Source organism: Pituophis catenifer, unplaced genomic scaffold (assembly GCF_029215685.1).
Source record: "Pituophis catenifer annectens isolate HBS135680 unplaced genomic scaffold, rPitCat1.0.hap2 SCAF_4, whole genome shotgun sequence".
Taxonomy (NCBI): Eukaryota; Metazoa; Chordata; class Lepidosauria; order Squamata; family Colubridae; genus Pituophis; species Pituophis catenifer.
The window spans coordinates 99,157,981-99,185,659 of NW_027256884.1; the positions used below are offsets into that span (position 1 = coordinate 99,157,981).

Here is a 27,679-nt window from a genome sequence, read left to right on the forward strand (position 1 = left end):
ATATAAATCATAACATAAAATTAATAGTTGAGGTAATCATCTCCAAAAATAATAGTCAATGTAGCCACTGCACTGGTTCTACCATATTCCTATGTTATCAAACTCATTGACAAAACCATGTTTTTAAGGCCTTGAGAAAAGCCAGTAGGGGTGGGACTAATCTGATCTTCAGGGGAATATATTCCACAGGATGGTATCCATGACAGAAAAAGCTCTCTTCCTGGGCTCCAATAGATGACACTCTCTGGCAGATGGAAACTCGAGCATGGCCGTACATATCAAACCTGATGGGAGAGATAAGTATGATTGGAGAGATGGCCCTTCAAATAATTTGATCCCATACTGTAGAATTCACCATCTTGGAATTGTATCCAGAAAGACTGGCAACCAATGCAACCCACACAGAGACATAGCATGCACCAATTGTGGGAGGTACATAACTGCCTGCCCAGCTGCATTTTAAACCAGTTGAAGCTTCCAAATTCTCAAGAGTAGCCCCATGTGCAGCATACTCCATAATACAAGTAATAAAGGTGTGAATGATTGTGAGTAGGGCTCCCAGTTCAGGAATGGATGCAATTGATGTACAATACATCTTGTAGTTGTGGAAAGATTCTTCCAGTGGCTGCCACCTATTCCTCAAATAGGAGCCATTAAAAGGACCCCCCAATTGTGCACAGGTTCTGATTGGGGCAGTACAATGTCATTTGAGAGATGGAAAATTGTCAGCACCAGAGTGCCATAACATCCAAAGACATTCAATCTTGCTTGGGTTCAGATGAATGTCAGTTGTTTCTCACCCAAATCTCCAGACCCGACACGGATATAGAATCTTCACAGCATCACATAATTGGGAATGGGTAGAAATGTAAAAGTTGAGTATCATCAGCGTACTGATACCTTACCCTATGCCATTAGTTAACCTCACTCATACTGTATGCTGCACTGTACACTGTCTGTTAAGAAGCTGGGTAAAAAAAAATGTTGCTAAAAATTATAATATGATTTGTACATTATATAACAGCAAATTAATTGACAAAGTACAATCTTCTACTCTTAACTGACTGAAATTCAGTGCTGTCCTAAAACCAACTGTGATTGTTTCCTAGTATGATTTTGATTGCTTATTTGTACCCTATGACTATCATTAAGTGTTGTACCTTATGATTCCTTAATAAATGTATCTTTTCTTTTTATGTACACTGAGACCATATGCATCAAAGACAAATTCCTTGTGTGTCCAATCACACTTGGCCAATAAAGAATTGTATTGTATTGTAACTGGGATAAATATCAAAGATAACATATTTATTGGTGATTGCCAAGCCTATAGCACTTCACTTAATGGCCACTGTTAATACTTTTTTCTGATACATCAGTTGATGCTATTAAATTGGCTCTTCTATATAAACAGTTTTTCAAAATATCACTCTGTTGGGGATATTCTGCTGTTTTAAAATCTAACCTGCACTTCCAAGTTGGTATAGTACTGGTGGGAACATAAATTCTGCCTTCTATGTCTAAATAAATCTACTAAAAGATTGGGGATAGAACTAATACAGAACAGTTCTACAAGAAAATCTTACTGAGGCAAAGAAAAAAATAATATCTGATGCAAGCCATGTTTGTTATTTATGTTGTATACAACTTTAATTACACAGACATATTTCCTTTCTGTTAAATATAAACACAGTAAATAGGTTTGCAAATATAAAGAAAGATACATAGTTCATGATAATTAGCACCAGTATAGTTTTAATTCCAAAGCCAACTTTGTACTAGTCTATTGCCCAGTGACATCATTGCTGATTTAATAATTCTGCTGATGCTGGCCTTCTATGATCTTGATCATGTGAGACAATAACCTGAATATTTCAACAACTCTTAACAATTAAGTTGGCTTATAGGAAAGGAAACTTCAGACAAAAGCATCTTTAAGGGTAAGGAAATATCTTTTGATAAAGAATAGGCAGGTATTAATACAAGGATATAACATTCTCATTTAAAAGACAGAAACAAGTTTTAAAACTGTACCTTTAAAACATCAATTACAATTATTAGCTTCAAAATTAAGTAAGGGAAAATAGCAGATGAAGAACCCAGATTAGGAGATAGTGGGCTGTAGCTATTGCTGAGTCCACAGCAACGGAAAAGCCCTTCTATTTTGGTCAGGAATTGTCCTGACCATTATACTGTCCATCTCCTCAGGTTCCATGGGCTCGAATTCTTCCCAGATCACCTTGCAAGATCTAGCTCCCTCCATCTCCATAGACTCTGCTCTAAAGCTAGATAGAGTCCAATACCATACAGAATGCATGTAACCGATTTTATCTGCCAGATGCACATCTTATTCCTCACAGCAAGACTTTATGTGGATTTGGTATTTGTCCCTCCAAGGAAGCACTGAGTCATCCAGAACAGGACCACTGGGCAACTACTGGCAAAACAATGGGGGCAGAGACAAAGTTACATTTCACCACCCTTATAGCCACAAGGTAGGCCTTAATAGTGGCTCTACTTCATGTCCAATCATCTTTGCTCCCTGTTCTTCACCAGCAATACATTGGTCATTCCTTAGCCTACTTAAGTTTCCTTAATTCCACCATTAAAACATCCAGAACACTTATTGATCTATTTTATTTACCTGTTTATCATGAGAGTGTGTCGAATTGAAATTAAACCCTTCCATTTTAAGCTCAAAACTATTGTTTTCTTAATTCTTAAGAAGAAAAACATCATGAACAATGAATACAGACTGATGCTCTCAATGAAGATTATGTGCAAATGGTGATGGGTTAATATCTGAATTCTATTGAACACTTGCCTGATGCGTTAAACTCCAATGTGATTCTTCTTACAAATAATGGAAAAGCCTACAAAGCAGCAGATAACCAGGATATACTCTCAGGTAGGAAAGAAAATAAATCCCTTTCTTTTAAAAAGTTGCCAATAGGAATAAATTACATAATTATATAATTACATACATAGTTTAGAAACAGATAAAATAAGCTTATTGGGAAGAAATAAAAATAGGGACACACACACTCTTCTAGTTGCTCTAAATATTTAGTGCTATTTTTCTTTGTGGTCATCTAGATTTACAGAAACATGAGTTTGTGGAAAATATTTTTCAGTTACATATCCCAATTAGTTGGGAACAAACATCTTATAATGATTACACTCAAATATTATATGCATGTTTATTCAGAATTTTGACCCATAATAAAGTTAAGAATTGATTACCAAGGTAAATATTTTTATAATTGTTAACCTAATTCTCTCTCCATTTATCTTTCTTAGACCTTTCTGTGCTGCTTTGAAAAACTTTAGGTGGCCTTTTCTCACTATCTAGTATTGGTTTTCATCTAAAGCAAAATTAGTCCTCTGACACAATTTTACTAAAATGTTAGATTACAAAAGCCAACTCATAAAAGAAAAAGATGTGCTGGACATACTAAATTTTGTTGCATGTTGCCACATTTAAATTTTCTCAGATTATTTCCTTTTCATGGACTGCCCTTCATTAATTAACATCTGCAATTTTAGAGAACAGAACAATATCAATTTATTTTTATTCTTTCATTCGGAATTTTTTTAAAAAGCCAATCTATAATAATTTATAGATACTTATACTTCTATACTTCTTCTATATACTTCTTCTATATGTATCCCCACATCTGTTTTGGGTCCTTCTTTTTCTGATTAGAACTGCTCTTTGTAATATGTAGGGTTTTTTCTTTCATTCTTTTGATTCCTTTCGGTACTTGAAAAAAAATGTTGAAAACTAAAATTAAATCAAATCATATTCATAATGGGATGGAATCGGTTCAGACCAATGAGACAAAGGAAACAAGCTCCTTGTTGATTGGCTGCCTTCATGCCCCAATTCCTGAAAGTGCTCATTCAAACCAGCCACCCCACAGCCAGGAGGTGGCTGCTGTGGCCCCACCCAGGCCTTTTCTGCCATGAGGAATGTTGGCCTCATGGCAGAAAAGCAGAAGTCTTTTACTCAGATGCTGGTAAAGCTGTTTTCCTTAGATATCATGTTCTTACAGCTTCACCAACATCTGAGTAAAAGGCTACTGCTTTTCTGCCATGAGCCCAGTATTCCTGCAGGCCTCATTTGGTCCAGGCCTGTGCAGCACTGCAGCAGCTTCCTGCTGGCTGTTGGGTGGTTAGTTTGAATGAGCAGCTTCAGGGAGTAAGTTAGCCTGCTCTGGAGATCTTCAAAAAGTTAACTAAGCGATCAGAAATGGAATGGGAAGGAGCAAGTGGAATCCAATAAGGTAGCAAAACAGTGCCCAGTGCCTGTGGAGACCCAACAGGGCAGGATAGTGTGGGGAAGCAACTGTGGGGACCCCAAAGGAGCATGAGATATCTCAGTGGGTCGGGAGAGGCCTTGGGTATTGGGAAGCAAGTGGCCTGTTCCAGCACTAACCGCCCCCCCCCATGGTCTTCCCCACCTTGAGATACCTCATGTGCACTTAACAACTTGTGCATTTGATTAACAAATGCATTGGGGAAAGCAGGGTGGAATTAACATGATCCAACCAATGAATCTTCGGGTTACGCATGTAATTGGCAGGCTCTACTCCATTCATAAACTGAGGATTACCTGTATTGTATAGGTTTCACCCTAACATGGCTGGTCTTTGCATACTCAGAAAATTAGTGATAAAGAACTCCTGAAACCTAAAAGAAAGGGGAAAAAGTAGCCTGAGTTATTTAAAGCAATAAGAGATTCAGGCAAATTGGCTTCTTGATGCTGTTTCCAGAAGAAAGCTCTAACTTGGATTCAATTAATTATAGAACATCAAGGATCTATATCTCTCTTTAACCTTTATTAGTAGCCAATTGAAAATAATGCAAATTATTAATTACCTTGTCTCTTTAAATACTACTTAAGGAGACAAAACCTATGAGAACGCTTTCAGCTCTGCAACTTATGCCCCTTGAAAGAACATGGTATAGTTCAAAAACAACAATATCTATCTTGTTTTTAATTTAAAAATGATTCTTCTTCTTTTCTCAGGAGAGTTTCACAGATGTTTATGCTATGGCAAAGTTTTCTCTTCCACCATTAAAACCACCAGGAAAGCTACCATCAGTGTTTAAAGTGCACCTACCACCAATGAAACTATCAGGCAGGCAAATACCATCATCTTCAACTATCACAGCTGCACCCTTGTATCAAAATAGAGAATCAAACAAACATTTATTAGCTTGTATACCAGAGACAAACCCCATTTTTCTTCTCCCTCAACTAAATATTTCAGGAAACAAAATAGGAAGAAAATACAATGAACTCCCTCCACTGACCACTACAGTCAAACCGATAGAAGCAACTCAGGAAGTAATTTATCTGCAGGTGAGCAATATTCAGGCAAATTCATTTTAAAATAGCCATCATGTTTGGCAATAGGCTAGACAACGTTTCATTAACAGCAAAATAATATGAGATGCTGTTTTCAAGAGGGAAAAAAGAAAACATTAAAATTGTGCAAAAGACTTTCTACATTCATAGGTAGCTTTGCTTTAGGAAACTCCCTTACAAAATTGCCAAATACCAAGTGTCAATATGTCAATTCCATTAAGTGTTTGGGAATTCTGTACATTTAGAAGTCATCAAGTTCAGGAAGAATTACACAACATCTCTTCAAAAAAATAAGCATAAATTGGGGCAGAGGTTGTTACTGTAAACTCCCTTCCACAATTGCATATGAAGCTAAATAATTATTCTGTAATGAAATTACATACTTTTATTCCAATCATGCTACTCCATTTTAGCGTAAACAATATTATGCAAAACACATAAAGGAATAAAAATAGTAAGCTCAATAAAGTACAAGATATAAGATAAAGAAATTTATCTGTAGTTAAGCCAGTTCATATATTAATTCATAGCAATGTATTTTGTGCTTTATAAACTATTCACCCCTTCCTTTTCTGAATATCTCATCAGCTCTCTATAACCATGACTTTCTACATCTATTCTTACCTCTAAACCCATTCTTCCTTCACATAATCATTTTGAAATTTTGCTTTGGTCATTCTTTCCCATGACCAAACCTCAAATGTATTTCTTTTGTATTGATTGCTCACTTGCACACCTATGGGTCATGGTGAAATCCAATTTTTTTTACTACCAGGTCTATGGGCGTGGCTTGGTGAGCGTGGTGTGGCTTGGTGGGCGTGGCAAGGGAAGGATACTGCAAAATCTCCATTCCCACCTCACTCCAGGGGAAGGATACTGCAAAATCCCCATTCCCTCCCCACTCCTGGGGGAAGAATATTGCAAAATCTCCATTCCCACCCCACTCTGGGGCCAGCCAGAGGTAGTATTTGCCAGTTCTCTGAACTACTCAAAATTTCCGCTACCGGTTCTCCAGAACGTTTCAGAACCTGCTGGATTTCACCCATGCTGTGGGTACCATAGGTAATCCCAAAAGTGCTTTTTCAGGAGGCAACTGGACTTTTTCTTTGAAGTTTTGTTTCTCATCTAAGAAGCTTCTTCAGCTTTGACAGGACAGTGGGGAATGGAATGATTTATATTCCTTGAAGAGAGCTGGTCATTTGCATCCTTTTAGACTGCAGGCTGGTGCGTCACGCCATGCCCACCCCAGTTTAGCGAAGGGGGAAAAGTTGTGATATGTCATGTAACAACGTGACATTGCGAGTTTGACACCAGTGTTTTAGAGGGTCACTGAAGCACTTGGAGGTTTATCTGTGTCCTCAGGGTCACCTGAATAGTGCTCCTGGTTCCCATAGTCTGCAATTTTTCTCTGGTAAATTTTTCTTTGCTTCAACAACCCTCTATAACGGGTGTCAAATTCAAGGCGTCACGTTGTCATCATGTAACGTACGACAACTTTTTTCCTTTTGCTAAAACGGGGTGGCCAGCCCGTGACACATCTGGCCCGTGGACCGCAAGATTGACACTCCTGCTCTAAAAGAATGCAAATGACCAGCTGTCTGCAAGGAATATAAATCCTTCCATTCCCCACTGTCCTGTCAGAGCTGAAGAAGCTTCTTGGATGAGAATTGAAAGCTCTTCAAAGATAAAACAAAGTCCAGTTGCCTCTTGAAATAGCACCTCTGGGACAACCGTGACCTAGATGACTGAGAATCTCTACAGACCTCCCACAGGTAAAGTGTTTTGGTTCAGATCAGCAGCATTTTATCTTAATTTGCATTCATTCAGCACCTATCCTCGTTTTACCACACATGCTTCTGGCTGGGTACAAATTTGTTGGGTGTCTCCGGCCTTACCAACTCTCCCGTCCATATAACTTAGTACAGGGGTCTCCAATCTTAGCAACTTTAAGACTTGTGGACTTCAACTCCCAGAGTTCCTCAACTAGCTTTGCTGGCTAAGGAACTCTGGGAGTTGAAGTCCACAAGTCTTAAAGTTGGCAAGGTTGGAAACCCCTGACTTAGTAGGCAGAGGCACACTCTTATCGAATTTTTTTTCAAATCTGACGAACCTTTGTACTTCCTTGTTAAAACATTAAAATTTAAGCGACCTTTGCGTGAGTCAACGTACGAGTTCGCCGTGCTACCCAACCCGCACCTTGTCTAACGAACAAGCGCCTCGACTTTCCTTTCAACCCAATCCGCGTCCGCCCTGCTATTTTCTCTCCAGCAGGCGGCCCTACAGCTTAGGGTTTGATACGAGGTAATAGGTAGCAGGCCGCGGGCGGAAGCTTTTCCAGACCGCCTTTCCCGTTATGCCCCTGGTTTCCGTTGACTCTTTTCATTCCTCAGCTGCTTCGCCGCCGCCACTGAAAGCGCGAGGCGAGCGGGAGTCATGGCCGCCTCGAAGCCCCTGGAGGCCGCCACAGGTGGAAACGGGGCGGGCTCGGGGATCCCGCGCTGGCAGCTCGCGCTGGTAATCGGGGTGCCGCTGATTGGGGTCGGAGCAATTTACTTGTGGAACCGACGGAGGCGTGGGACTCGGGCCGGAGGCAAAGGAACCAGCGAGAGGAAGACCCCCGAGGGGAGAGCCAGCCCGGCCTTCACCGACTCTTCAGGGGGTAGTCGCCTCGATGGCTCCGCCGGCGGCGACGAGATGGTGAGAGGGGGCGATGGGCGAAATTAGCTTTGAGCGGGGAAGGAGCGCCGGGGGCTTTCGTGGGAGGAAGAGCGGGAGGCCGCCACAGCAAGCGTTCAGGCTGCGGCGCGCGAGCGAGCCACGTGCGTGGTGGGGGGGTTGGCAAGGCTCGCCGCAAGTTTGCGGTTCGAAGTGCTTGAAGGGGACGGGTCGGGTTCCATGGGTCCCTATTCCAACGGTTCGTTTGGGGGAAGGGGGGGGCTGTGCTGCGAGGGGAAAGAGAGGGCTGGGCCACGTGACTTCTTGACAGCAACCTGATTATCAGTAGCTGCCGTCCTTCAGTCAGCAAGAAGTGGGGGTGGGGCGAAATTGGTTTTGTTTGCTGGGCCAGGTTTGTCTTCGAGATTTAATCGACTGCTTTTTCGCCTTCCGTCAAGGCTTCTCTTCTCTGTTACTATTCTGAGTTTTATGAGAAGAGAAATACACAAATGGTTTTTAATAGGAATGGATACATGCCTTACACTCAGAATTTTGAATGGTGGTATTGTGTGTGTTGTTTACTGGGGAAAAAAGCTTTTAAATTTGGCGTTTTTTAAGTTCTGAAAAATTATTTTTTAATAATATATAAACTAATACCTAGTATTAGTTTATATATAAACCGTGTGTAAATATATAAACTAGTATATAGCCATTGTGGACATGCTAATGAATTTAATTGGTGACACTAAATATCTAATTGATGGAACTGAGTTCTAAAATTATATGAGAATAAGTGGACTATTTTCATTATCCACTTTTAGACATCATTTTTTTTCATGTTTCTTTTTGATTTTTTTTTTCTTTCTAAGATTAAAGATCTTTTGGTGTAAGGAGTTTTATTTCAGGCTCTTTTGGTTTTCATTTTATATATAATTTCTTAAAAATAGTGATTTGTAGTTAAAGCAGTATTTCATATTCCAGATATAGGTGCATCATACTCAGGTATGAAACCTTATAATGTATTGCTTTCATAGATCTGCGTATCAATCTTTACTCTTGAATTCTTTTTCCAATTGCACACTGCTTTCTCATATTGTTTCAATGTATATGTTCAGAGAAATCTGTCAAACATGCAGCTGAATTAACTTAAAATTATTTTTGGACACTCAAAGACACTTATAAATTTTCATGCAGTTAAGGTTGAATGGTATTTTTTTACATCCTTTTAAGTCTCAAGACTCATGACATTAATTACAGGCAACATAATAATTTAAATAAATGTCATGGTAGAAATTAAATATTTTAACATGTGAAAACAAACTATAATATCAAGAAAACAATCATGCCAAATAATCTCACCGTAGGCCTTCCAGAATTCAGTTTTCAGAGGTTTTTGGAAGGTCACATCAATGGAGGGCCAACCTAACTTCTATGAGAAGACTGTTACTTAAAATTGGTGTTATCACTGAGAAGCAATGCTTATATGCATTGTTGCAGAAATGAAGAATCACAAAGCTTCTTTCAGGATGCAGGTGTTGATCCTGAAAGTATCTCAGTGCCAAATCATGTAGGATTTTATAAGCAACAGTGCATATTTTGAGTTACACCTAGCAACTAATAGGAAGCCAGTGCAGAGCTTGGAGTTCCAGATGCAATATGCTTACAGAGATAATTTATAGCTATAGGTGGGCTGCTACACTCCTTGTTAATTGAAACTTGAGGCAGCCCCAGGTAGAGCATATTGAAGTAATATGCAAATGAATGTTAATGAATTTTACCCCAGCTGTATCTGTGTAACCTGGGTATCTTAGTTACACAGTCACAAATCTAGCAGGCCACCACATCATGGACTATTCCTTCAGGATCACTGCCATCTCTTCAAGATACAATACCAGAAGAGTCAGAGCAATTTGATCAACAGCCTGCAACTTTGTCTTGCTGCAATTTAATCTCAATCCATTTCACAACATCCAGATCCTGACAGCTCTAGACACTAGCAGAAAACATTAATAGCATCTCCTGTCTAACCTGAGGTGATGATAAATATCTGAAGATCATCAGCATGCTGATGATAGTACACCTCATATTAGTAAATGGTCTTTTGTACATAATGCCCACCAAAACAAGTTCATTGCAAGCTGCTTGAAGGCAGAGGCAAGGTCCAAGGATGTTTGCCAGTATGTATTGGACATATCCAGAGATTACCTGGGACAAATCCATGGTCACAATAACAGCCATGAAACCCACTCACCAAAGCATGGAAGTTGAAGTCACCAAACACCAAGCAGTGAGGAAACACCACACCAGCCTAGAAACAGGTTGAGAAACTTAAGCAGGGTTTCTGCTGGCAACAGAGTGGCTGCTTGTTCCTCATCCAGATGAACATAGAGGCATTCATATCCTCTATAGAATCATAGGGCTGGAAGGGATCTTGGAGATCTTCTAGTCCAAGCCCCTGCCCAAGTTCTTATAATACAATCCTGGACAAGTGGTTGTCCAATCTTTTCTTGAAAAGTTCCAGTGACGCAAGCTGTTCCATTGAGTAACTGTTCTTACTGTCAGGAAATTCCTCCTTATTTCCAGGTTTAGTCTCCCTCTGATGAGTTTCCATCCATAACTTCTTGTCCTGTCACTTGGAGGCAGAGATTCCGGTCCCAGGTGTGGTATTTATTGAGGATCAATATTTGCCCTACTTCCTAGCTCTGATGTCAAGACTATTGATGGACCCAAAAGCCAATTGGGCAAATCCTGAATGGATAAGATTTCTACCCTTGCACAATCAGGTTTTTGTGTGTCAGATCTGCATCTTTATACCAAATGATGAATTGATTGGTTTTTATGATTTATGAATGTCGTGTTTACCATTAGAAACTTAAAATTGGGAACTACAATGATCTGACCATCAGAATTCAGGCCATCACACCATTTTTTAAAAAAATCTGATTGTGACAATGCTATAGCAAACACATTGTCCATGATTCCCAGGACAACTCTTTCATAATTGATTGATTCCGGGCTTTATTATTTACTACTAATTAATTATTTGGATTAAATTATGATTTTATTGTACTTGTTTCTTAACTTGTGTTCGCCACCCTGAGTCCTTCAGGAGAATGGCGGCATATAAATACATGTAATAAATAAATAATAAATAAATAAATAATCTAGTAAATATTAGTTCCTTCAAGCTAACAGCTATAGGATTTGTGCCATATAGTATTGGGAAAGAGCCTTAACTTAGAAATATTTGAAAAAGCTTTTCTCCTCCAATAGTAATTTCTCCAAGCTGTGAACCTGTCATCAAAATATCACTATGCACAAAGAGGAAAGTACTGTATCAATAGACTTAAGATTTGTAAGATCTCTAAGATTTATAGAAATAGCTTGAAGGAGAAGAATCCTTTCTGAATGTCTGGCAATTAAGTTTACTTAGTGACCACAGAACAATTGAGGAAGAAGCAACAGAAAAAAATATTGGGGAGCGATGGAATGAATGTGGGATAGAGGTGTGAAAATATTTAAGTTTGTAACTATTTTCTGAAGAAACGGTTTTCAGTTTTATACACCAGGTATACTTCTATAAGATAATTAAGTTACACCTAATTTAATATATTTTGTAAAGTAATAATGGCCTTATATGTGTTACAAGATATTACAAGTTAATAGATTTCTGTGCTCTCCAAACTAAATGAAGGTCCAATATAATTTTCATTCCCAACTGTTTGACATCCTTAAAAGAGAGATGATGAGATACAGAGAAGACAAATGGTTAGACAGTAGTAGAACTGCTATTGAAATCTCTGCCAAACATTTGCTAGAGCGCAGAACCCAGAATTTTGCCCGATTTGCTGGAAATTTTAGTAAAGAGAAAAACAGGAAAAATGGAATATTCTACCTTTGGGGGAACAGCTATTTTTCTCTATTTTTTTGTCAATCTTGTAATGACTAGCAAGCAGAAAAAGCCGTTGTTTATTGTCTACCTTTGCAAAGTAAGAGGTTGCTGACAATACTTTTCATAGAGAGCAAGAGATACTTACCTCTGGTAGACAGAAGAATGTGACATTTTTATTTTTAATGAAGTGTAGGTCACAAATTTGTGTGTTGATGTTATAAGAAATGACCTTTGGAAAGTTCTATGGCTAATGTTTGCGTTGTTAAATTCTGGTATGTAAAGAAATGTATGTAGTAACTCTGCTGTTTAGATACTGAACTTTACAATTGACTTGAAAGTTTATGAAGTTTTAACCAAAGCTGGCTTTTTTCTATTTTCATTTGTAAGAATTCATACATGATTTTTATTTTCAGAGTCCTCTAGATAAAGCACAGGCTGCAAAGAACAAAGGCAACAAATACTTTAAAGCTGGAAAATACGAACAAGCTATTCAATGCTATACTGAAGCCATCAGTTTATGTCCTTCTGAAAAAAATAGCGACCTTTCTACATTTTATCAGAACCGAGCTGCAGCTTATGAACAACTGGTATGAAAACATCTAATCTATATTTAAGTTCATTTGCAATTTAAATATAGTTTCCACCTGTTTCTTGTACAATCAGAAGGCACATTGGACACAGTGCCGCCCATTGCAAAAAAAAAATAATAATTAATAATGTATCAAATTACGTAGATGTTAAAAATGAAGTTCTCTTGGTTTTAAAAATGATAACAGAACTTTGAGTCTTTGCAGACATAACCATGTCTCAACTCTCATTTCATATTTTCCTGTTGCTTAAATATTCATATCTATAATTCTTCCAAAATATATTGTACAGATTTTTCCTTTTTTTTTTTTTTTAATTTGATTTTATTATAACATATAGTGATACAATCGGTACATTTTCGGTTCATTGGTGCAGTTATATACATATATACATCTACATACATTATTGCTTGTCTTTTGTTGATATTGTTTCTTGAAGCTAGATTTAATTTCAAACACTTAAAAATAATAGTGCTCAACTCCCTAAGACTAAATCTAATACTATTCATATAGATTTTGTTAATTAGTTAAAATTTAATCTCTATTACCTTCTTTATTTCTTTCCCCCATCCATTCGTACCACATGTCCCACACGCTATAAAATTCTGAATCTGTCATTAATTTCTGAAGTCAATTTGTTCATTTCGGCGCACTCCAATATTTTTCCAATAACATGTTCTTGAGGTGGTATTTGTTTTTCTTTCCAATACTGGGCAAAGGAAATTCTAGCGGCTGTCAGAATATGTATAATTAAATACTTTTTCTTTTTTGCATATTCAGTTTTCAAAATTCCCAGGAGAAAAGCTTTTGGGTCAAAATCAAAATTTTCTTTTATTATTTCTCTAATCCACACCCATATCATCCTCCAGAATTTTTGTGCCTGATTACATGTCCACCAGCAATGATAAAAAGTACCCTGCTGATGGTCACATTTCCAACATTTAGGGCTCGAATTGGGGTAGATCTTCGCTATCCTGGCTGGGGCCATATGCCATCTATAAAACAGCTTGTATTGGTTTTCCTTATAAGCCGTCGCCTTTGTCATTTTAAGGTTATTATTCCATATTGAATCCCATTCGTTCAAATTTATATTCTGTCCTATATTTTTGGCCCATGCTAACATCGGTTCTTTAACTACTTCCTCTGCCATATCGTATTCCAATAAGTAATTATATAATTTAGCTAAAATTTTGTCGTCCGTACCCATCCATATCTTATCAAATCCATTTATGCTCATTTCAATGCCAAATTCCTCCTTATCTTTTTTATATCTGGATTTAATTTGGTTATATGGCCACCAGTCTATAGAAATACCTTGTTCCATCAATTCTTCCCTTGTTTTAAGGTTCCCTCCCCCATCTAATAATTCATTGTATCTGAACGTTTTACCCATTTCTAATACATTTGGATATATTATAGCCTCCATGGTGGAAAGCCATCTCGGAATTTTCCTATAGTGCTTCTGTCTCATCTCTCCCCATATTTGTATCAAGATCTCCCTTATTTTATGTCTATGGAAGTAAGTTTTTATCTTCTTCCCAGTATCCCAGAGATATGCATGCCAACCCTTCTGGAGATCATACCCTTCTAGAGTTAACAGTCTTTTATTTCTTAGGGTTGCCCATTCTTTCAGCCATACTAGGTTTGCAGCTTTTTGATATAACTCCCATTTAGGTAATCCGAAACCCCCTCTTTCCTTCTTGTCCTGTAAATTCCTAAATGCTATCCTTGGTTTCTTTCCCTCCCAAATAAATTTCCTGATGATGCTATTGAGCTCCAGAAAGAATTTTTTATCTAATTTAACAGGGACCGTTCGGAATAGATACAATAACTTGGGTAATATGCTCATTTTTATTGCCGCGATTCTGCCTAATAATGATATCTGTAATCTGTACAGATTTTTCCTTTAGTATTTTTTCAGTTTAGCCCATATTTATTGCCGGGGGGGGAGGGGGGTACCAAATGCAACTAACAGTATTTAAAATACAGAATAAAAAAACCATACATTAAGAATTACAAGTCTGACAAAAGATTGAGGTTAAAAACTTTTATGTATATTCAACAGCTTGGAGGCAAGCAAAAATTCTATCTGCTAGAAAGCATTTGAAGACCTGGATCAGGAAAATTGCCAGTGCTTTTTTGAGAAAGGATATAATCCCCTTATACTAGAATAACATTTCTACTAATATTGTCCTGGTTAACAGTATTTCCAAATAGTGGTGATGACCTATATTATAATGTTATATATCATCAAGCACCACTTTTCCAAGGCTGAAACTGCTCATCCGGTGAAACTATCACAAGAAAGCCTGCTTAGTTTATATCATGTAGTGGACATGGACGAGATGGCAAGCCTTCTTTCTTATGGCCTTCCGCTTTGGAATTTCTTGCTTCCAGAGATTTGAGCAGCTCTTTTCCTCTGACTTCCTGTAAATCTTTTGAACAACATTGTGACCACACGTTTAGCCAGAATTTAAAGTTTGTCATAGCATTCTAGAGCCTGAGAGTATTTGCTGGCCAACACTACTTTATTTTTTTGTAGTTTTAAGAAAGCAAAACACGTGAAAATAAAGGAAAGAAGAGAAATGGATTTCATGCCTAGAAAGTGACCCCTTTATTATATGGGTCTAATCGCTAGTCAGGATTACAGTTAATATTTATGTTACAAGTATTTGAAATCTATAGCAGTATTACTTTTTTTTATTTGAACAAATAGGTTAATTAGTTATTTTTGTATCTATAGCAAAAATGGAAAGAAGTGGCCCAGGACTGCACAAAGGCAGTTGAACTTAATCCCAGATATGTGAAAGCACTTTTTAGGCGTGCAAAAGCACATGAGAAACTAGACAACAAAAAAGAATGTTTAGAAGGTGAGTATTCTGTACACTAAAATATATCATCATTAAACAGAAAGATTATTTAAGCATTAAATAAAATCTGTTCTTCAAGCATGGTGATGTGAGAATTTGGAAATTAAATTTGGATAGGTGTCAAACTCAGGAAATCAGGAGTCCAGGCAGTTCAAATGAATATATAGATTTATTGTATGCTAAAGTGCTCTATAATAATCTGAACTACTAATGGCCAAAGCAAATTGGTGGTAGGTAAGAGTTAATGGAATTCAAGCTGGGCTGGGCTTAGATCTCTTGTGGACGCTAAGGGATTTGCAACTGATGCTCAGCTGGTCATCTCCAACATCAGGATTAATTGTTCCATGGGATATAAATGTACTTGGTAGCAGTACATGTTCCTAGATAGCATTCCAAGAACTAATGGATTAGAAATTTCTCTTTATGTTTCCAGATGTTACTGCAGTTTGCATTTTAGAGGGCTTTCAAAATCAGCAAAGTATGTTGCTAGCTGATAAAGTTCTTAAACTTCTTGGGAAAGAAAAAGCCAAAGACAAATATAAGGTATGATTTGTTCTCTATAATAAATGGTAAAACATTGGCTTTCTTAAATGGTTACACAAATATAGTTGTGCTGGTAAAGTTATAAGAATATTCAAAATGCAATTCTTTTTTTAGTAATATTAACTTCAATGAAATGTCATAGAATTTATATGAACTTATTGGAGTGTTATCATTAACTGACTCATATCAAGAACTGTGAGATATCTTGTTTTGATCATGTAATAGAAGTCACTAAAATGACACTTGGTTCTAGTTTGCAGCAATCAGATAGTTAATTTTGACCTTTTAACTACTCTCAACTCCTAATATCTCTCAATGCATGTTTTAAAAGGTTTATGGATCATAGAAATATCTGTTAATCAAAAAATCAGTCAGTACACCAATATTGCAAAAATATTTTTACCTGGGATCTAAATAATGACAAAAACATCTCCATTGAATGATTATTCTTGAGAAAGGGTCTCTTTAACACTTAACGCAACAAATGGAATATTGAGCTCTGAGAAAATCAAACAGGATGAAAAAGCTAATAATCGGAAGAAAAGTCAGTTGGCTATATTTACAGCTAAATTCTGAACATAATTTGATAGTTTATTTTATTTCTTTAATAGGGTTGGCTGGTTTGCCTTACTCAAATTATCAATGTTTACCTTTTTATAGAACCGGGAACCCTTGATGCCTTCACCACAGTTTATCAAATCTTACTTCAGCTCTTTCACGGATGACATTATATCTCAGCCTCTTCTAAGGGAAGAGAAATCTGATGAAGATAAAGATAAAGAAGGAGAGGTCTCCGTAATAAAAGAAAAGTAAGTGACTGAGCAGTTAAGCAACTAAACTTCCAGTACAAATTGTAGCATATGATACATAAATAGAACACATTATTTTTATTACCATTTATTGTATTTTTTGAAAGCGAAATGAGTTTATGTAGATACACAGTAAGGGCTTTCACTGACTGTGAGACGCAGCTTATTTTTAGCTTATTGTGGCCACGTTTAGTAACAGAATGCTGAAAAGTCATTCTGTGGAGGAAGATTGATTTTCAGTGGAATGGAGGGACATGCCAATGCCAAAGGAGATGGCTGTTGAAATCCCACTCTGTGTTCAAGACCAAGAAGTAATTTCCCTAAACACAGGAAAAGCAAGAGGCTACATAGTCTTCTATGCCAGTGGTCCCCAACCTTTCCAGCTTTGTGGCCTGGCAGTGGGGAGAAGAAAGGATAGCTCTCTGTGAGTGATAGGCACGCGAGCACCCACCATTTGCTCAGCCTGATTCTGAATGGGCTGAGGCCTGGTAGTGGGCTACAGCCTGGAGGTTGGAAACCCCTGTTCTATGCTGTTACATTAAGGAGACACCAAGATAGTTAGGAGTTGTGAAGACAAAATTCAGGAATGGAAAAGAATCTGGGATGGAATAGAAAGTAAGAGGAAACGGGTATGAAGAAATGAATTCCTAAGTTTACCTCACAAATTTTGCAGGATTGTACCCTTTTGGACATTCACTTCAGTTAAAATTCCATGCATAATTTGGAACTCAGTGTTATAGCACATGGATCTCTACCTGACTTATTCAATCTGTGGCAAGAAACTTCTAACTGAAATTCTAGACTTTTCTTATCAGAATATATAGTACTAAGAACAGTGGTCCATTTATCTCATTTGATATTTTATTTAATTACTAAATTTGTTTGGCACCCATCTCCTTTCAAAGTGACTATTAAAGTGATGTCTATGAATATTCTTAGTTATCCAGGTCATGGTTGTCTCAAAGGTGCTTTTTCAAAAATCAACTCTTGGATGAGAAGCGAAACATCTTCAAGGGGGGGGAAAAGTCCAGTTAGCTTTTTAAAAAGCACATTTGGGACTATAAAGTAGCTTTTTGTATTGCTGATTAAATATGCTGGTGTGGACTTAGCGCTCCTGGTTGTTTTATCTGCATTGTATCATAGATACATTTGCTCTCACCATAGTCTCTGTTGGCCTTAACAGTGATTAAAGCTGTGATTGAGGATGTGGTTTGTTTTTTTAGACCAACTGGAAGCCATAATTTTTTGTTCCCTTGTTAATTTCTAGGGCTTATCAGAATTATAAATCCAAAATATGTCAGGCTGTTCCTGCTATAGAAGATTTCTATAGTTAAAAAAATGGAATAAACACAATACTTTACTTTCTTATAGTTTTGAATGATTGTTTAGATACTTGAAGGAAAATCTGTTTTCAAAATCAATGACAGAATATCTGAAATTTGGTTTTATAGAAAATATCAAATGCACAAGCAATTCAGCTTGCTGAATTTTGGTTAAGGCAAGAATATGGCTCTGTATAATGACAATCCTTTTAATTGGGTGCCATCTAATTAATCAAATCCCAATCCTTTGTATTGGGAGCTGCCCAGAGTTGATTAGAAGATGAGTAGCTATCTAAATATTTAAATGAATAAAATAAAATAATAAATAGCAAATCTGTAAAAATGGATGGATTTGCACATATTTAGAATTGCTTGGTTCAATGTAGTTTTACAAATGCATTGGGAATTACTAGAATCTTGCTAGTCCAATATTATTACAAAATATAAAAAGAGAATTTTCTTTCATCTAGGTGGTTTTTCAGAAATAGCTTGTATATCGTTTTGATTAGAACTGGAGAAACATTTCTCTTGCATATTAATAACTGCTTTTCACATTTCTTTCAGCTGTGGCTATTTAAAGGCAAAGAAATATATGGAGGAAGAAAACTACGACAAAATAATTAGCGAGTGCACTAAAGAAATTGAAGCTAAAGGAAAATACATGGCAGAAGCTTTGCTATTAAGAGCTACATTCTATTTACTTATTGGTAATGCAAATGCTGCCAATCCTGATTTGAATCAGGTTATTGTTATGGAAGATGCAAATGTAAAGGTAAGTGCTTTGTAGATTTACAAAACCTTTCTTAGTGGTAATAGTGACATTCAAGAAGAGAAGTGATTGTGTTGTTCTCGTATCCCCTGCTCTATATCATGTGGTTTTCAGGGGAAATCAAAATTTTAGAACAAATGTGAAGTTTGCAAAAATTCCTCCCTTCTCTAGAAGAAATGTGCTAAGGACAACCCTGATAATTCTAGGGAAGCAATTGATATTTTATGGTGGGCTGAAAAATATTTTATGTTTTCTCTAGCTTCCACTTTGCTCCTAGAGCTGCCTGTTTTCACATGACAGTATAACAGGATTAACTTTTTGCTACCCATACTCTGATATAGACTTCAGAATGTAATGTTTAAAGTTCAGTGTAGTAAGTAGTCAGTTCTTTCAAGTATTCCACTTCTCAAATATTGCTTTTGATAAAAGTCTTGCAGCCATTTTTTTCTTGGGAATAATGCTGTTTGCTGTACCATCCCTTTTTACTGCCTCTTTATGGAGGTCCTGCAACTGCTGATGACCCTTGGCTGTAGTAAAGTACATCAGTCTGAGTGCACTACTGATATGCTTTCTGTAGTTACTTGTTTAGACTATATGTGATGTGTTTTAATTCTCATGAGTATATTAGTTTTTATTGGAGGGATATTAGCAATCAAGAGTTTAGAAGCTCTATGAATTACGGATGGTATTATTTTGGTAAATAATACCATTTCGGCATTAAGTCTCCATTGTGTACAAGCCATTTTGTGACAGGAAAAAGTCCAAAAGAAGAGACTTAAGATTTTACCTGAGCTACTAGTGCAGAGAGCTTTTAAATCTAAAAAGAAACTGTCAAAAAGATACTTAAATAAAACTGAAATATCTAGCAAAAGAAATGCATAACGGTTTTAATTCTTCTCAACAGCTTCGTGCTAATGCTCTCATCAAACGAGGAAGTATGTATATGCAGCAGCAACAGCCTTTGTTCTCTACTCAAGACTTCAATATGGCTGCTGATATTGATCCTCAGAATGCAGATGTTTATCATCATAGAGGACAGGTAGGGATTATTCTACCACCTTAATATTTTTCACATTTCATCAGATGTTTCATTGTATGGATAACTCCAGGAGAAAAATTGCAACAGACTGAAAATAATAAATGGTAACTACTGTAACTGTGTACTAAATTATGCATATTGAAGTGATAATTCTACATTCATCAGTACCTTGGTCGAGGTAAAAGTTTAATAATAATGACATTATGAGAGATGCTACATAACTTGTAAACATCTGCTAGGGTTCTAAAGAATTCAACCATGTAATAAGGTTGAGTGAGTATGTTTTTACTGGTAACTGTATTACAGTGGTGATTTTTCTTTCATTTGATAGTTTTTGTCTTTTTCAGCTAAAAATTTTGCTTGACCGTGTAGAAGAAGCTGTAGAAGATTTTGATGAATGTATCCGTTTGCGCCCAGATTCTGCCTTGGCACAGGCACAGAAATGTTTTGCTTTGGTGAGTATTTGACAGTTTATTAGGCTTTATTGTAAAATAATCTCACAAACTGTTTAGAAAAATAATATCATTTATAGCAAGTTTAGAAGTTGCACTTACAATTACCTGGGAGTGAGTATGTATGCTTTCTACTAAGGCTTTATTTTTTTTAACTCAATAATGCTTTTTTGTTGCAGTATCGTCAAGCCTATACTGGAAATAATACTTCGCAAGTACAAGCAGCAATGAAAGGTTTTGAGGATGTTATTAAGAAATTTCCAAGGTGTGCTGAAGGTTATGCATTGTATGCCCAGGTACATAATTTCTTTAGTCCCTTATTTAAAAAGCTCATGTGCTATAATGAACCAGCTCAATATAAAATATTCTTGTAAGAGATGTTACGTGCAAAACACCGTAGGAGATAATGCAAATATATGTAAGTGCTAATGACTAAAAAAATATATTAGGAGAACAGCATGGCAGTTTCAGAGGGCCTTAGATGAAATGAATTATCTGGAACCCTTTCAATTGAGCTTCAAACCTTGTTTTGCAACAGAAACAGCATTTATCACATTTGTAGATGAGAGCAGGATTTTGGCTTTTTTTTTTTTTTTTACCAAGACCAGTCCTAATTGTAACAGGTCCAGACCACAGCTTCTCCTTTATGATGCATCACAGGGCTTAGTACTTAGTACTCTCTACAATATTTTTAATATCTTCATGAAGCTACTGGGTGAGATCATCAGACATCCCAGGATGAAATATTATCAGGATGCTGCTGATGTTCAATAATATATCTTTGTCCCAGGTGTCCCAAGTGTTATTGTCTCTGCCCTTTTGCAGTTCCTGGAGGCTGAGGGGATCTGGATGGGAGAAAACAAATTTCAGCTGGACTCTGCCAACACTCAGTGGCTATGGGTGTGAGGAGCCTAGGGATCTGGAAGTTTAGCAACTTTAGTTCTGGATGGGGTTGCGCTGCAGTGCACTGTACATGGGGCTACCTTTGAAGAATATTTGGAAGCTACAACTTGCACAGAATGCAACTATGCGGAAAGTTCTAGAGGGCCTAGAGTAACACATATAACACTGCTGTTAAGCAAGCTGCACTGGCTACTGGTTTGCTTCTGGGTCTGATTCTAGGTGTTGGACCTTTCAAGCCCTTCATGGCATGATTCTAGGTTACCTGAGGAACTGTCAATAGGGTTGGCCTGCCCCACTCATTCTGGCAGAAGGGGCGCTTTACTGACTTTTGTCGGTCAACGAATTTCAGCTCACAGGATCTTGGAAAACGAACCTTTTCCCCACCTTTTAGGACATCTTGCTGCTAGAAGTGAGATCCACCTCCAATGTCCTGGCCTTCCAGAAGGGCCTCAAAATCTAACTCTGCCGATTGGCCTGGCATCACGATGGCGTCACTTTATGCTGGAGGAATAAGATCCCGCCCCTGTACCTCTTGGGTACTTAATTCCTAGTTTTGTCTAATTAATGTTCATGCTTTAAATGTTTGTATATTTGTGTTTTTTATGTATTGTAAGATGGCCAGAGATGCTTTAGATAGTGAGATGGGTGGCATATAAATTTAATAATAAACAACAATATTTTATTTATTATTAAACATTCATGGATGAACTATGTTGTTATTGTGTCTCCATGCAGGCATTAACAGACCAACAACAGTTTAGCAAAGCTGATGATATGTATGATAAATGTATTGATCTTGAGCCAGATAATGCTACTACCTACGTTCATAAGGGGTAACTATTTGTTTTAATATTAAATTCACATACAGTGACATAATTTTTAATTATACAGTAGCACTTCTTAATACAGCTAATATAGTAATTATAGTACAGAATACTTGTTCAGTGAATCATGATAAAACTTTATTGGTAAAATAGCTGGGTTTTAGTCCTAAGTATAGTTGCAAGAAAAAGTATGTGAACCCGTTGGGATTACGTGGAGTTTTGCATGAATTGGTCATAAAATGTGCTCTGAACTTCATCTAAGTCACAACAATAGAAAAACACAGTCTGCTTAAAATAATACTATACAAACATTAGATGTTGCCATGGTTTAATTGAACATAACATGTAAACATTCACAGTGCAGGGAGGAAAAAGTATGTGACTTAATAACTGGTTGACCCCCCTTTGGCAGCAATAACCTCAACCAAACGTTTCCTGTAGTTGCAGATCAGACCTGCACAATAATCGAGTAATTTTGGACCACTTCTCTTCACAAAACTTTTTCAGTGTAGCAATATTCTTGGGATGTCTGGTGTGAATCGCTCTCTTAAGGTCATGCCACAGCATTTCAATCGGGTTGGGGTCAGGACTCTGACTGGGCCACTCCAGAAGGCATATTCTGTGCTGTTGAAGCCATTTTTTTGTTGAATTACTTGTATGCTTTGGGTCATTGTCCTGTTGCATCACCCATCCTCTGCGGAGCTTCAGTTGGCAGACAGATGGTCGTACGTTTTCCTGCAGAATGTCTTGATAAACTCTGGAATTCATATACCCATCAATGACAACAATCCGTCTAGGCCCTGAGGCAGCAAAGCAGCCCCAAACCATGATGTTCCTTCCGCCATGTTTTACAGTGGGGATGAGGTTTTGATGTTGGTGTGCTGTGCCTTTTTTTTTCTCCACACACAGTGTTGTGTGTTCTTCCCAAACAACTCAATTTTGGTTTCATCTGTCCACAGTATATTTTGCCAGTAGTGCTGTGGAACATCCAGGTGCTCTTTTGCAAACTTCAAACGTGCTGCAATATTTTTTTGGGACAGCAATGGCTTCCTCCGTGGTGTCCTCCGATGCACTCCATTCTTGTTTAATGTTTTCCTTATTGTAGATGTGTCAACAAAAATGTTAGCATGTGCCAGAGATTTCTGTAGGTCTTTAGCTGACACTCTAGGATTCTTCTTTACCTGATGAAGCATTCTGCGCTGTGCTCTTGCAGTCATTTTTACAGGATGACCACGACTAGGGAGAGTAGCAACAGTGCTAAACTTTCTCCATTTGTAGACAGTCTGTCTTACCGTGGACACATGAACATCAAGACTTTTGGAGATACTTTTGTAGCCCTTTCCAGCTTCATGCAAGTCAACAATTCTTGATCGTAGGTCTTCTGAGAGCTCTTTTCTGCGAGGCATGGTTCACATCAGACAGCGCTTCTTGAAACCAGTAAACCCAAAACAGGTGTGTGTTTTTAAAGGGCAAGGCAGCTGTCAGCAACACATCCAATATTATCACGCTGATTGGAGTCAAGGTTGGCTCTCTCCTGGCTTCAATTAGCTCTTGGAGAAGTCATTAGGCTAGGGGCTCACATACTTTTTCCTCCCTGCACTGTGACTGTTTACATGTTATGTTCAATTAAACCATGGCAACATCTAATGTTTGTGTAGTATTATTTTAAGCAGACTGTGTTTTTCTATTGTTGTGACTTAGATGAAGTTCAGAGCACATTTTATGACCAATTCATGCACAACTCCATGTAATCCCAAGGGGTTCACATACTTTTTCTTGTAACTGTACTATTACTGTGGATCATAGTCTGAAATTGTTGATTTAAGCATCAAATGTGAAAGTTGAAAGTTTACATTATTTCTGTTTGTCAGTTGCTTAACTATTAAATGGGTTAATGAGATGCCAAAACATTCATATTACTTTTTTTTCTTTTAAATATGACACCATGAACTTGAATTTAGAATGCCAGATCTGTGTGCAGTGACAGAAAGGATCCAGTACTCAAAGACCTTTCTTTCTAAAGTGACCACAAGTAGTTCCTGACTTATGACCAATCCTTTAGCAACTGTTCAGTTATGATAGCACTGAAAAAATGGACTTACAATCAGTTCTTGAACTTACAGCCATTGCAATATTCACATGATCACAGTTCGGGCACTTAGCATTTACAATGGTTGCAGCATCCTGGGGTCACATGATAGCCATTTGCAACCTTCCCTGCCAGTTTGCAATAAAGTCAATGGGGGAAGTCATTAAGCGTTGACAAAAAGGCCATAAAAGTGGTTGTGACTCGCTGCCCACATTACTTAGTGACAAGTTCCAGTCCCAGTTGGGGTCATATGTCGAGGACTGCCTGTAGAATTAAAGTATTTTAGCCAGAAAAAAGGAGATGAGGGAGATGTATAAAATGATGCTTGGTATGGACAAAAGTGAATGGAGAGAAGCTTTTTTCTCTCATTTTCAAAATATTACAATGGGGGTACAGTGAAGCTGTACAAAAAGATATTTAGCTCAGACAGAAAAAATATGTATTTACATGATCCTGTAAAGTTCATCACTGCAAGAGTTTTATGATGACCAGTAATTGAATAATTTTAAAATGAGAATGGGTAAATTCATGGAGAGCAAATCTATCAAGGGTTGCTATTTTGATTCATTTGTTACTTTGTGTAACTATTTTTCTGAATACCTGTGATTGTAAATTATAGCAAAAATAGGGACATGTTTTGATTTCTGCTTCATCTAAAATGTATCCAGCTATTGTGAAAATGAATCCAAGCCTGATTCAGCAGGAATATGTTTGTCATTTTTATGCACATGAGTTGTGGACTAAACATTCACCATTGATCTGTAATGATTTTTTTCCAGTTTACTTCAGCTTCAGTGGAAGCAAGATTTAGATAAAGGTTTGGAACTTATAAGCAAAGCTATTGAAATTGATAACAAATGTGATTTTGCATATGAAACCATGGGGACAATTGAAGTGCAAAGGTAAATATAGTTTTTCAAGTTTGGCATCTAAAATTCTGAATTACTGTTGGAAACAACATACTATAAATTGTTCTCAGTAGCTGTAGAATTCGATTAACATATGTTTAGTTCAGGCAGAGTTGGATATTAGTTAAAAAAGAATCTGTTGTGGTTATATTGTACAATCATCAAATTTTCCCATTATCAATTTAATTTAAAGATAAAATGTTTTCATAGTCTTTCCTTTGATCAGATATGCCTAACCTTTGAGTTTTTTTGGAGGTGGCCGTGCAGCTGTTTCCAAAATTTTATAATTTACTGTATTTTTCGGAGTTATAAGACACACATTAGTTTTTGACGAGGAAAACGAGAAAAAAAAATTCTGCCTCTACCTACCAGCATCCATTGGTATTCATCTGACTAGCATCCTTGCAGCAAACAGCCAGGTCAGCTTCAACACGTTATCTCAGCCTGATTCAGCACGAGCAGCTGATTGGCGGTTGGATTGGCCTCCCAGAATACTTGCAATCAGCTGTTCCAGGCGGCAGGGATCGCCACAGCCCATTGCCGCCTCCATGCTTCTCATTTTTGGCTTCTGCGTGTTGTGTTTTTGGCTGGTTCCAAGTGGTGGGGATTGGTGGTGGTGGTGGTAATATCCTCCTCTTGGAACCAGCCGAAAACGCAACACGCGGAGGCGGCGATGTGCTGTGGCGATCCCCGCAGCCTGGAACGGGTCTATAATGGAGCACGCGGAGACTGAAAACACGACACATGGAGGCTGAAAACTGCCAAAGGAGAGTGGGCAACATTTGGTGTATAAGATGCACAGACATTTCTACCCACTTTTAGAGGCGGGTGCATCTTATATTCCAAAAAATACAGTATATTTTTTTAATGTTCTATTAAACTTCATATCAGTTGTAGACTATTTTTAAACTTTAAATATATATGATTGATTTCTACTTGTTGCCAGATCAGTCTTTGCTTCTTTTTTTATAATACATTTTTCACTATTGCAGGGGCAATCTGGATAAAGCCATTGAAATGTTCAACAAAGCTATTAATCTAGCCAAATCAGAAATGGAAATGGCTCACCTCTACTCACTCTGTGATGCTGCTTATGCCCAGACAGAAGTTGCTAAAAAATATGGATTGAAGCCACCAACACTGTAAAACAAAAAGGAATAGGGGAGGAATGATCTTTTAAAAAGTAAAGCTGCCCGCTTCAACCTAGTCCTAAAGACACTGTTGCAGTGTGTTGAATGGTGGAAGTTACTTTTTTTTGTGCTGTTGTAATTCTGTTAAATGTTTAGGTGTTGTGGAAATGGCTATTCAAGAAAGAAAGCAATTCCCCCCCTTGCCCTCCCCCATCAAATAATTGTTAGAAGAAACTTAAAAACAAAATTGCAAGGGGATCAAAGATTATTTTGGCCATGCAAATAAAAATCTGACTCTTTTTTTAATGGTAACTGTTGTGAATGACTGGTTCTAACCACAAGAGTGTTATGCAACATGCTGTTCTGTTGATTTTAACAATAGTGCTGTGTATTTTATATATATAAGAATCCTTTTTCATTATTTTAGGTTTGGGGAAACAAGAAAAATTGTGAATTGTTTGAGGGGGAAGATTTTGTGGCAATAGGTACTGAAGCTTTTTTTTCCCAAAAGAAGATCTCATATGCAAACATTTCCTTACTTCCCTTTGGTTTCTGTTTCATATGAGACAGTGGCTATACTAGTTTTCAGGACACTCTCGTAAACAGTTTATAGCTCATTCGCTGTCATATGAGGATGTTCTGTGTTCCGAAAGCAAATTATTTTGATTTGAGCATTCTTAGAAATAATTTTATTATTAAAGAGTTTTTCAAAACAACAATAGCAAAATTGCCTAAGAAATCCTGGAACTGTTCAAAACAATATGCTACAATTGCTGTGTCATACAAGAGTTTAGAGCCTTGGAATGATGCTTGGTTCAAAAGGTCTGACTGATTTGAAAACTATAGCTAATTATTCTTTCATGAAACAATATTTTCTTGTATTGATACTACACTATACAAAGTTTAGTTCTGTTTAAACAGTCTTTGAATTAGAGTACTTGGAAAAGATGTTATCAGTTGTTCCACTGTTATTTGTAAATTCAATCCATAATTCTTGTAGTGCTATTTCAATTTATCTGAAATGCATTGTGTAGCACATTTGAGTATTCCTTTATTGGAATTTCTTTTTGCTACAAATGCCAAAGAAATAAAATCATATTTATAATATCTTCCCCCAAAGATTGTTGTCTTTTTCACTTATTAAAAGACAGTGGCTGACCTGGAATGATTGAGCAAAGTCAAATAATATTGCTCAATGTTCAAGTTAGAATTTCAGCTTTTCAAAAAAAGCAGTGCAATGAAACTTTATTTCCTATGTCTCCATCTCATTTCCCTACCATGACTGCATCATATTTTCAAAGGGGTTTTTATTTGCATGGCTATATAGGCACTTCTCTCTTGAAAACAATGAAGAATTAAGCATGTGTGAACTAATACTAGCATTCCGAATTATCAGAATTTTTGCCTGTTCAGATATTTAAAGTTGCACTGAAACAATGCATATGATTCTTTTTGTAAATGACTTATACATGTAAAGTCACCAAATAAATATGTTCAGATATCTTTATACATC

At 37.2% G+C, this 27,679-nt stretch overlaps 1 protein-coding gene across 1 annotated transcript; it reads left to right on the plus strand.

Annotated features, from left to right (window-relative positions):
* The first annotated feature begins 7,778 nt into the window (after positions 1-7,778).
* Positions 7,779-27,673, plus strand: TOMM70 (translocase of outer mitochondrial membrane 70). Its single transcript, XM_070942742.1, has 12 exons — positions 7,779-8,071; positions 12,335-12,508; positions 15,252-15,378; positions 15,812-15,921; positions 16,582-16,730; positions 18,617-18,824; positions 19,726-19,860; positions 20,208-20,315; positions 20,492-20,608; positions 21,951-22,048; positions 24,908-25,030; positions 26,029-27,673. The coding sequence occupies exons 1-12, from the start codon at positions 7,808-7,810 to the stop codon at positions 26,180-26,182; spliced, it is 1,767 nt and encodes a 588-aa protein (XP_070798843.1). The 5' UTR covers positions 7,779-7,807; the 3' UTR covers positions 26,183-27,673.
* The last annotated feature ends 6 nt before the right edge of the window (positions 27,674-27,679 follow it).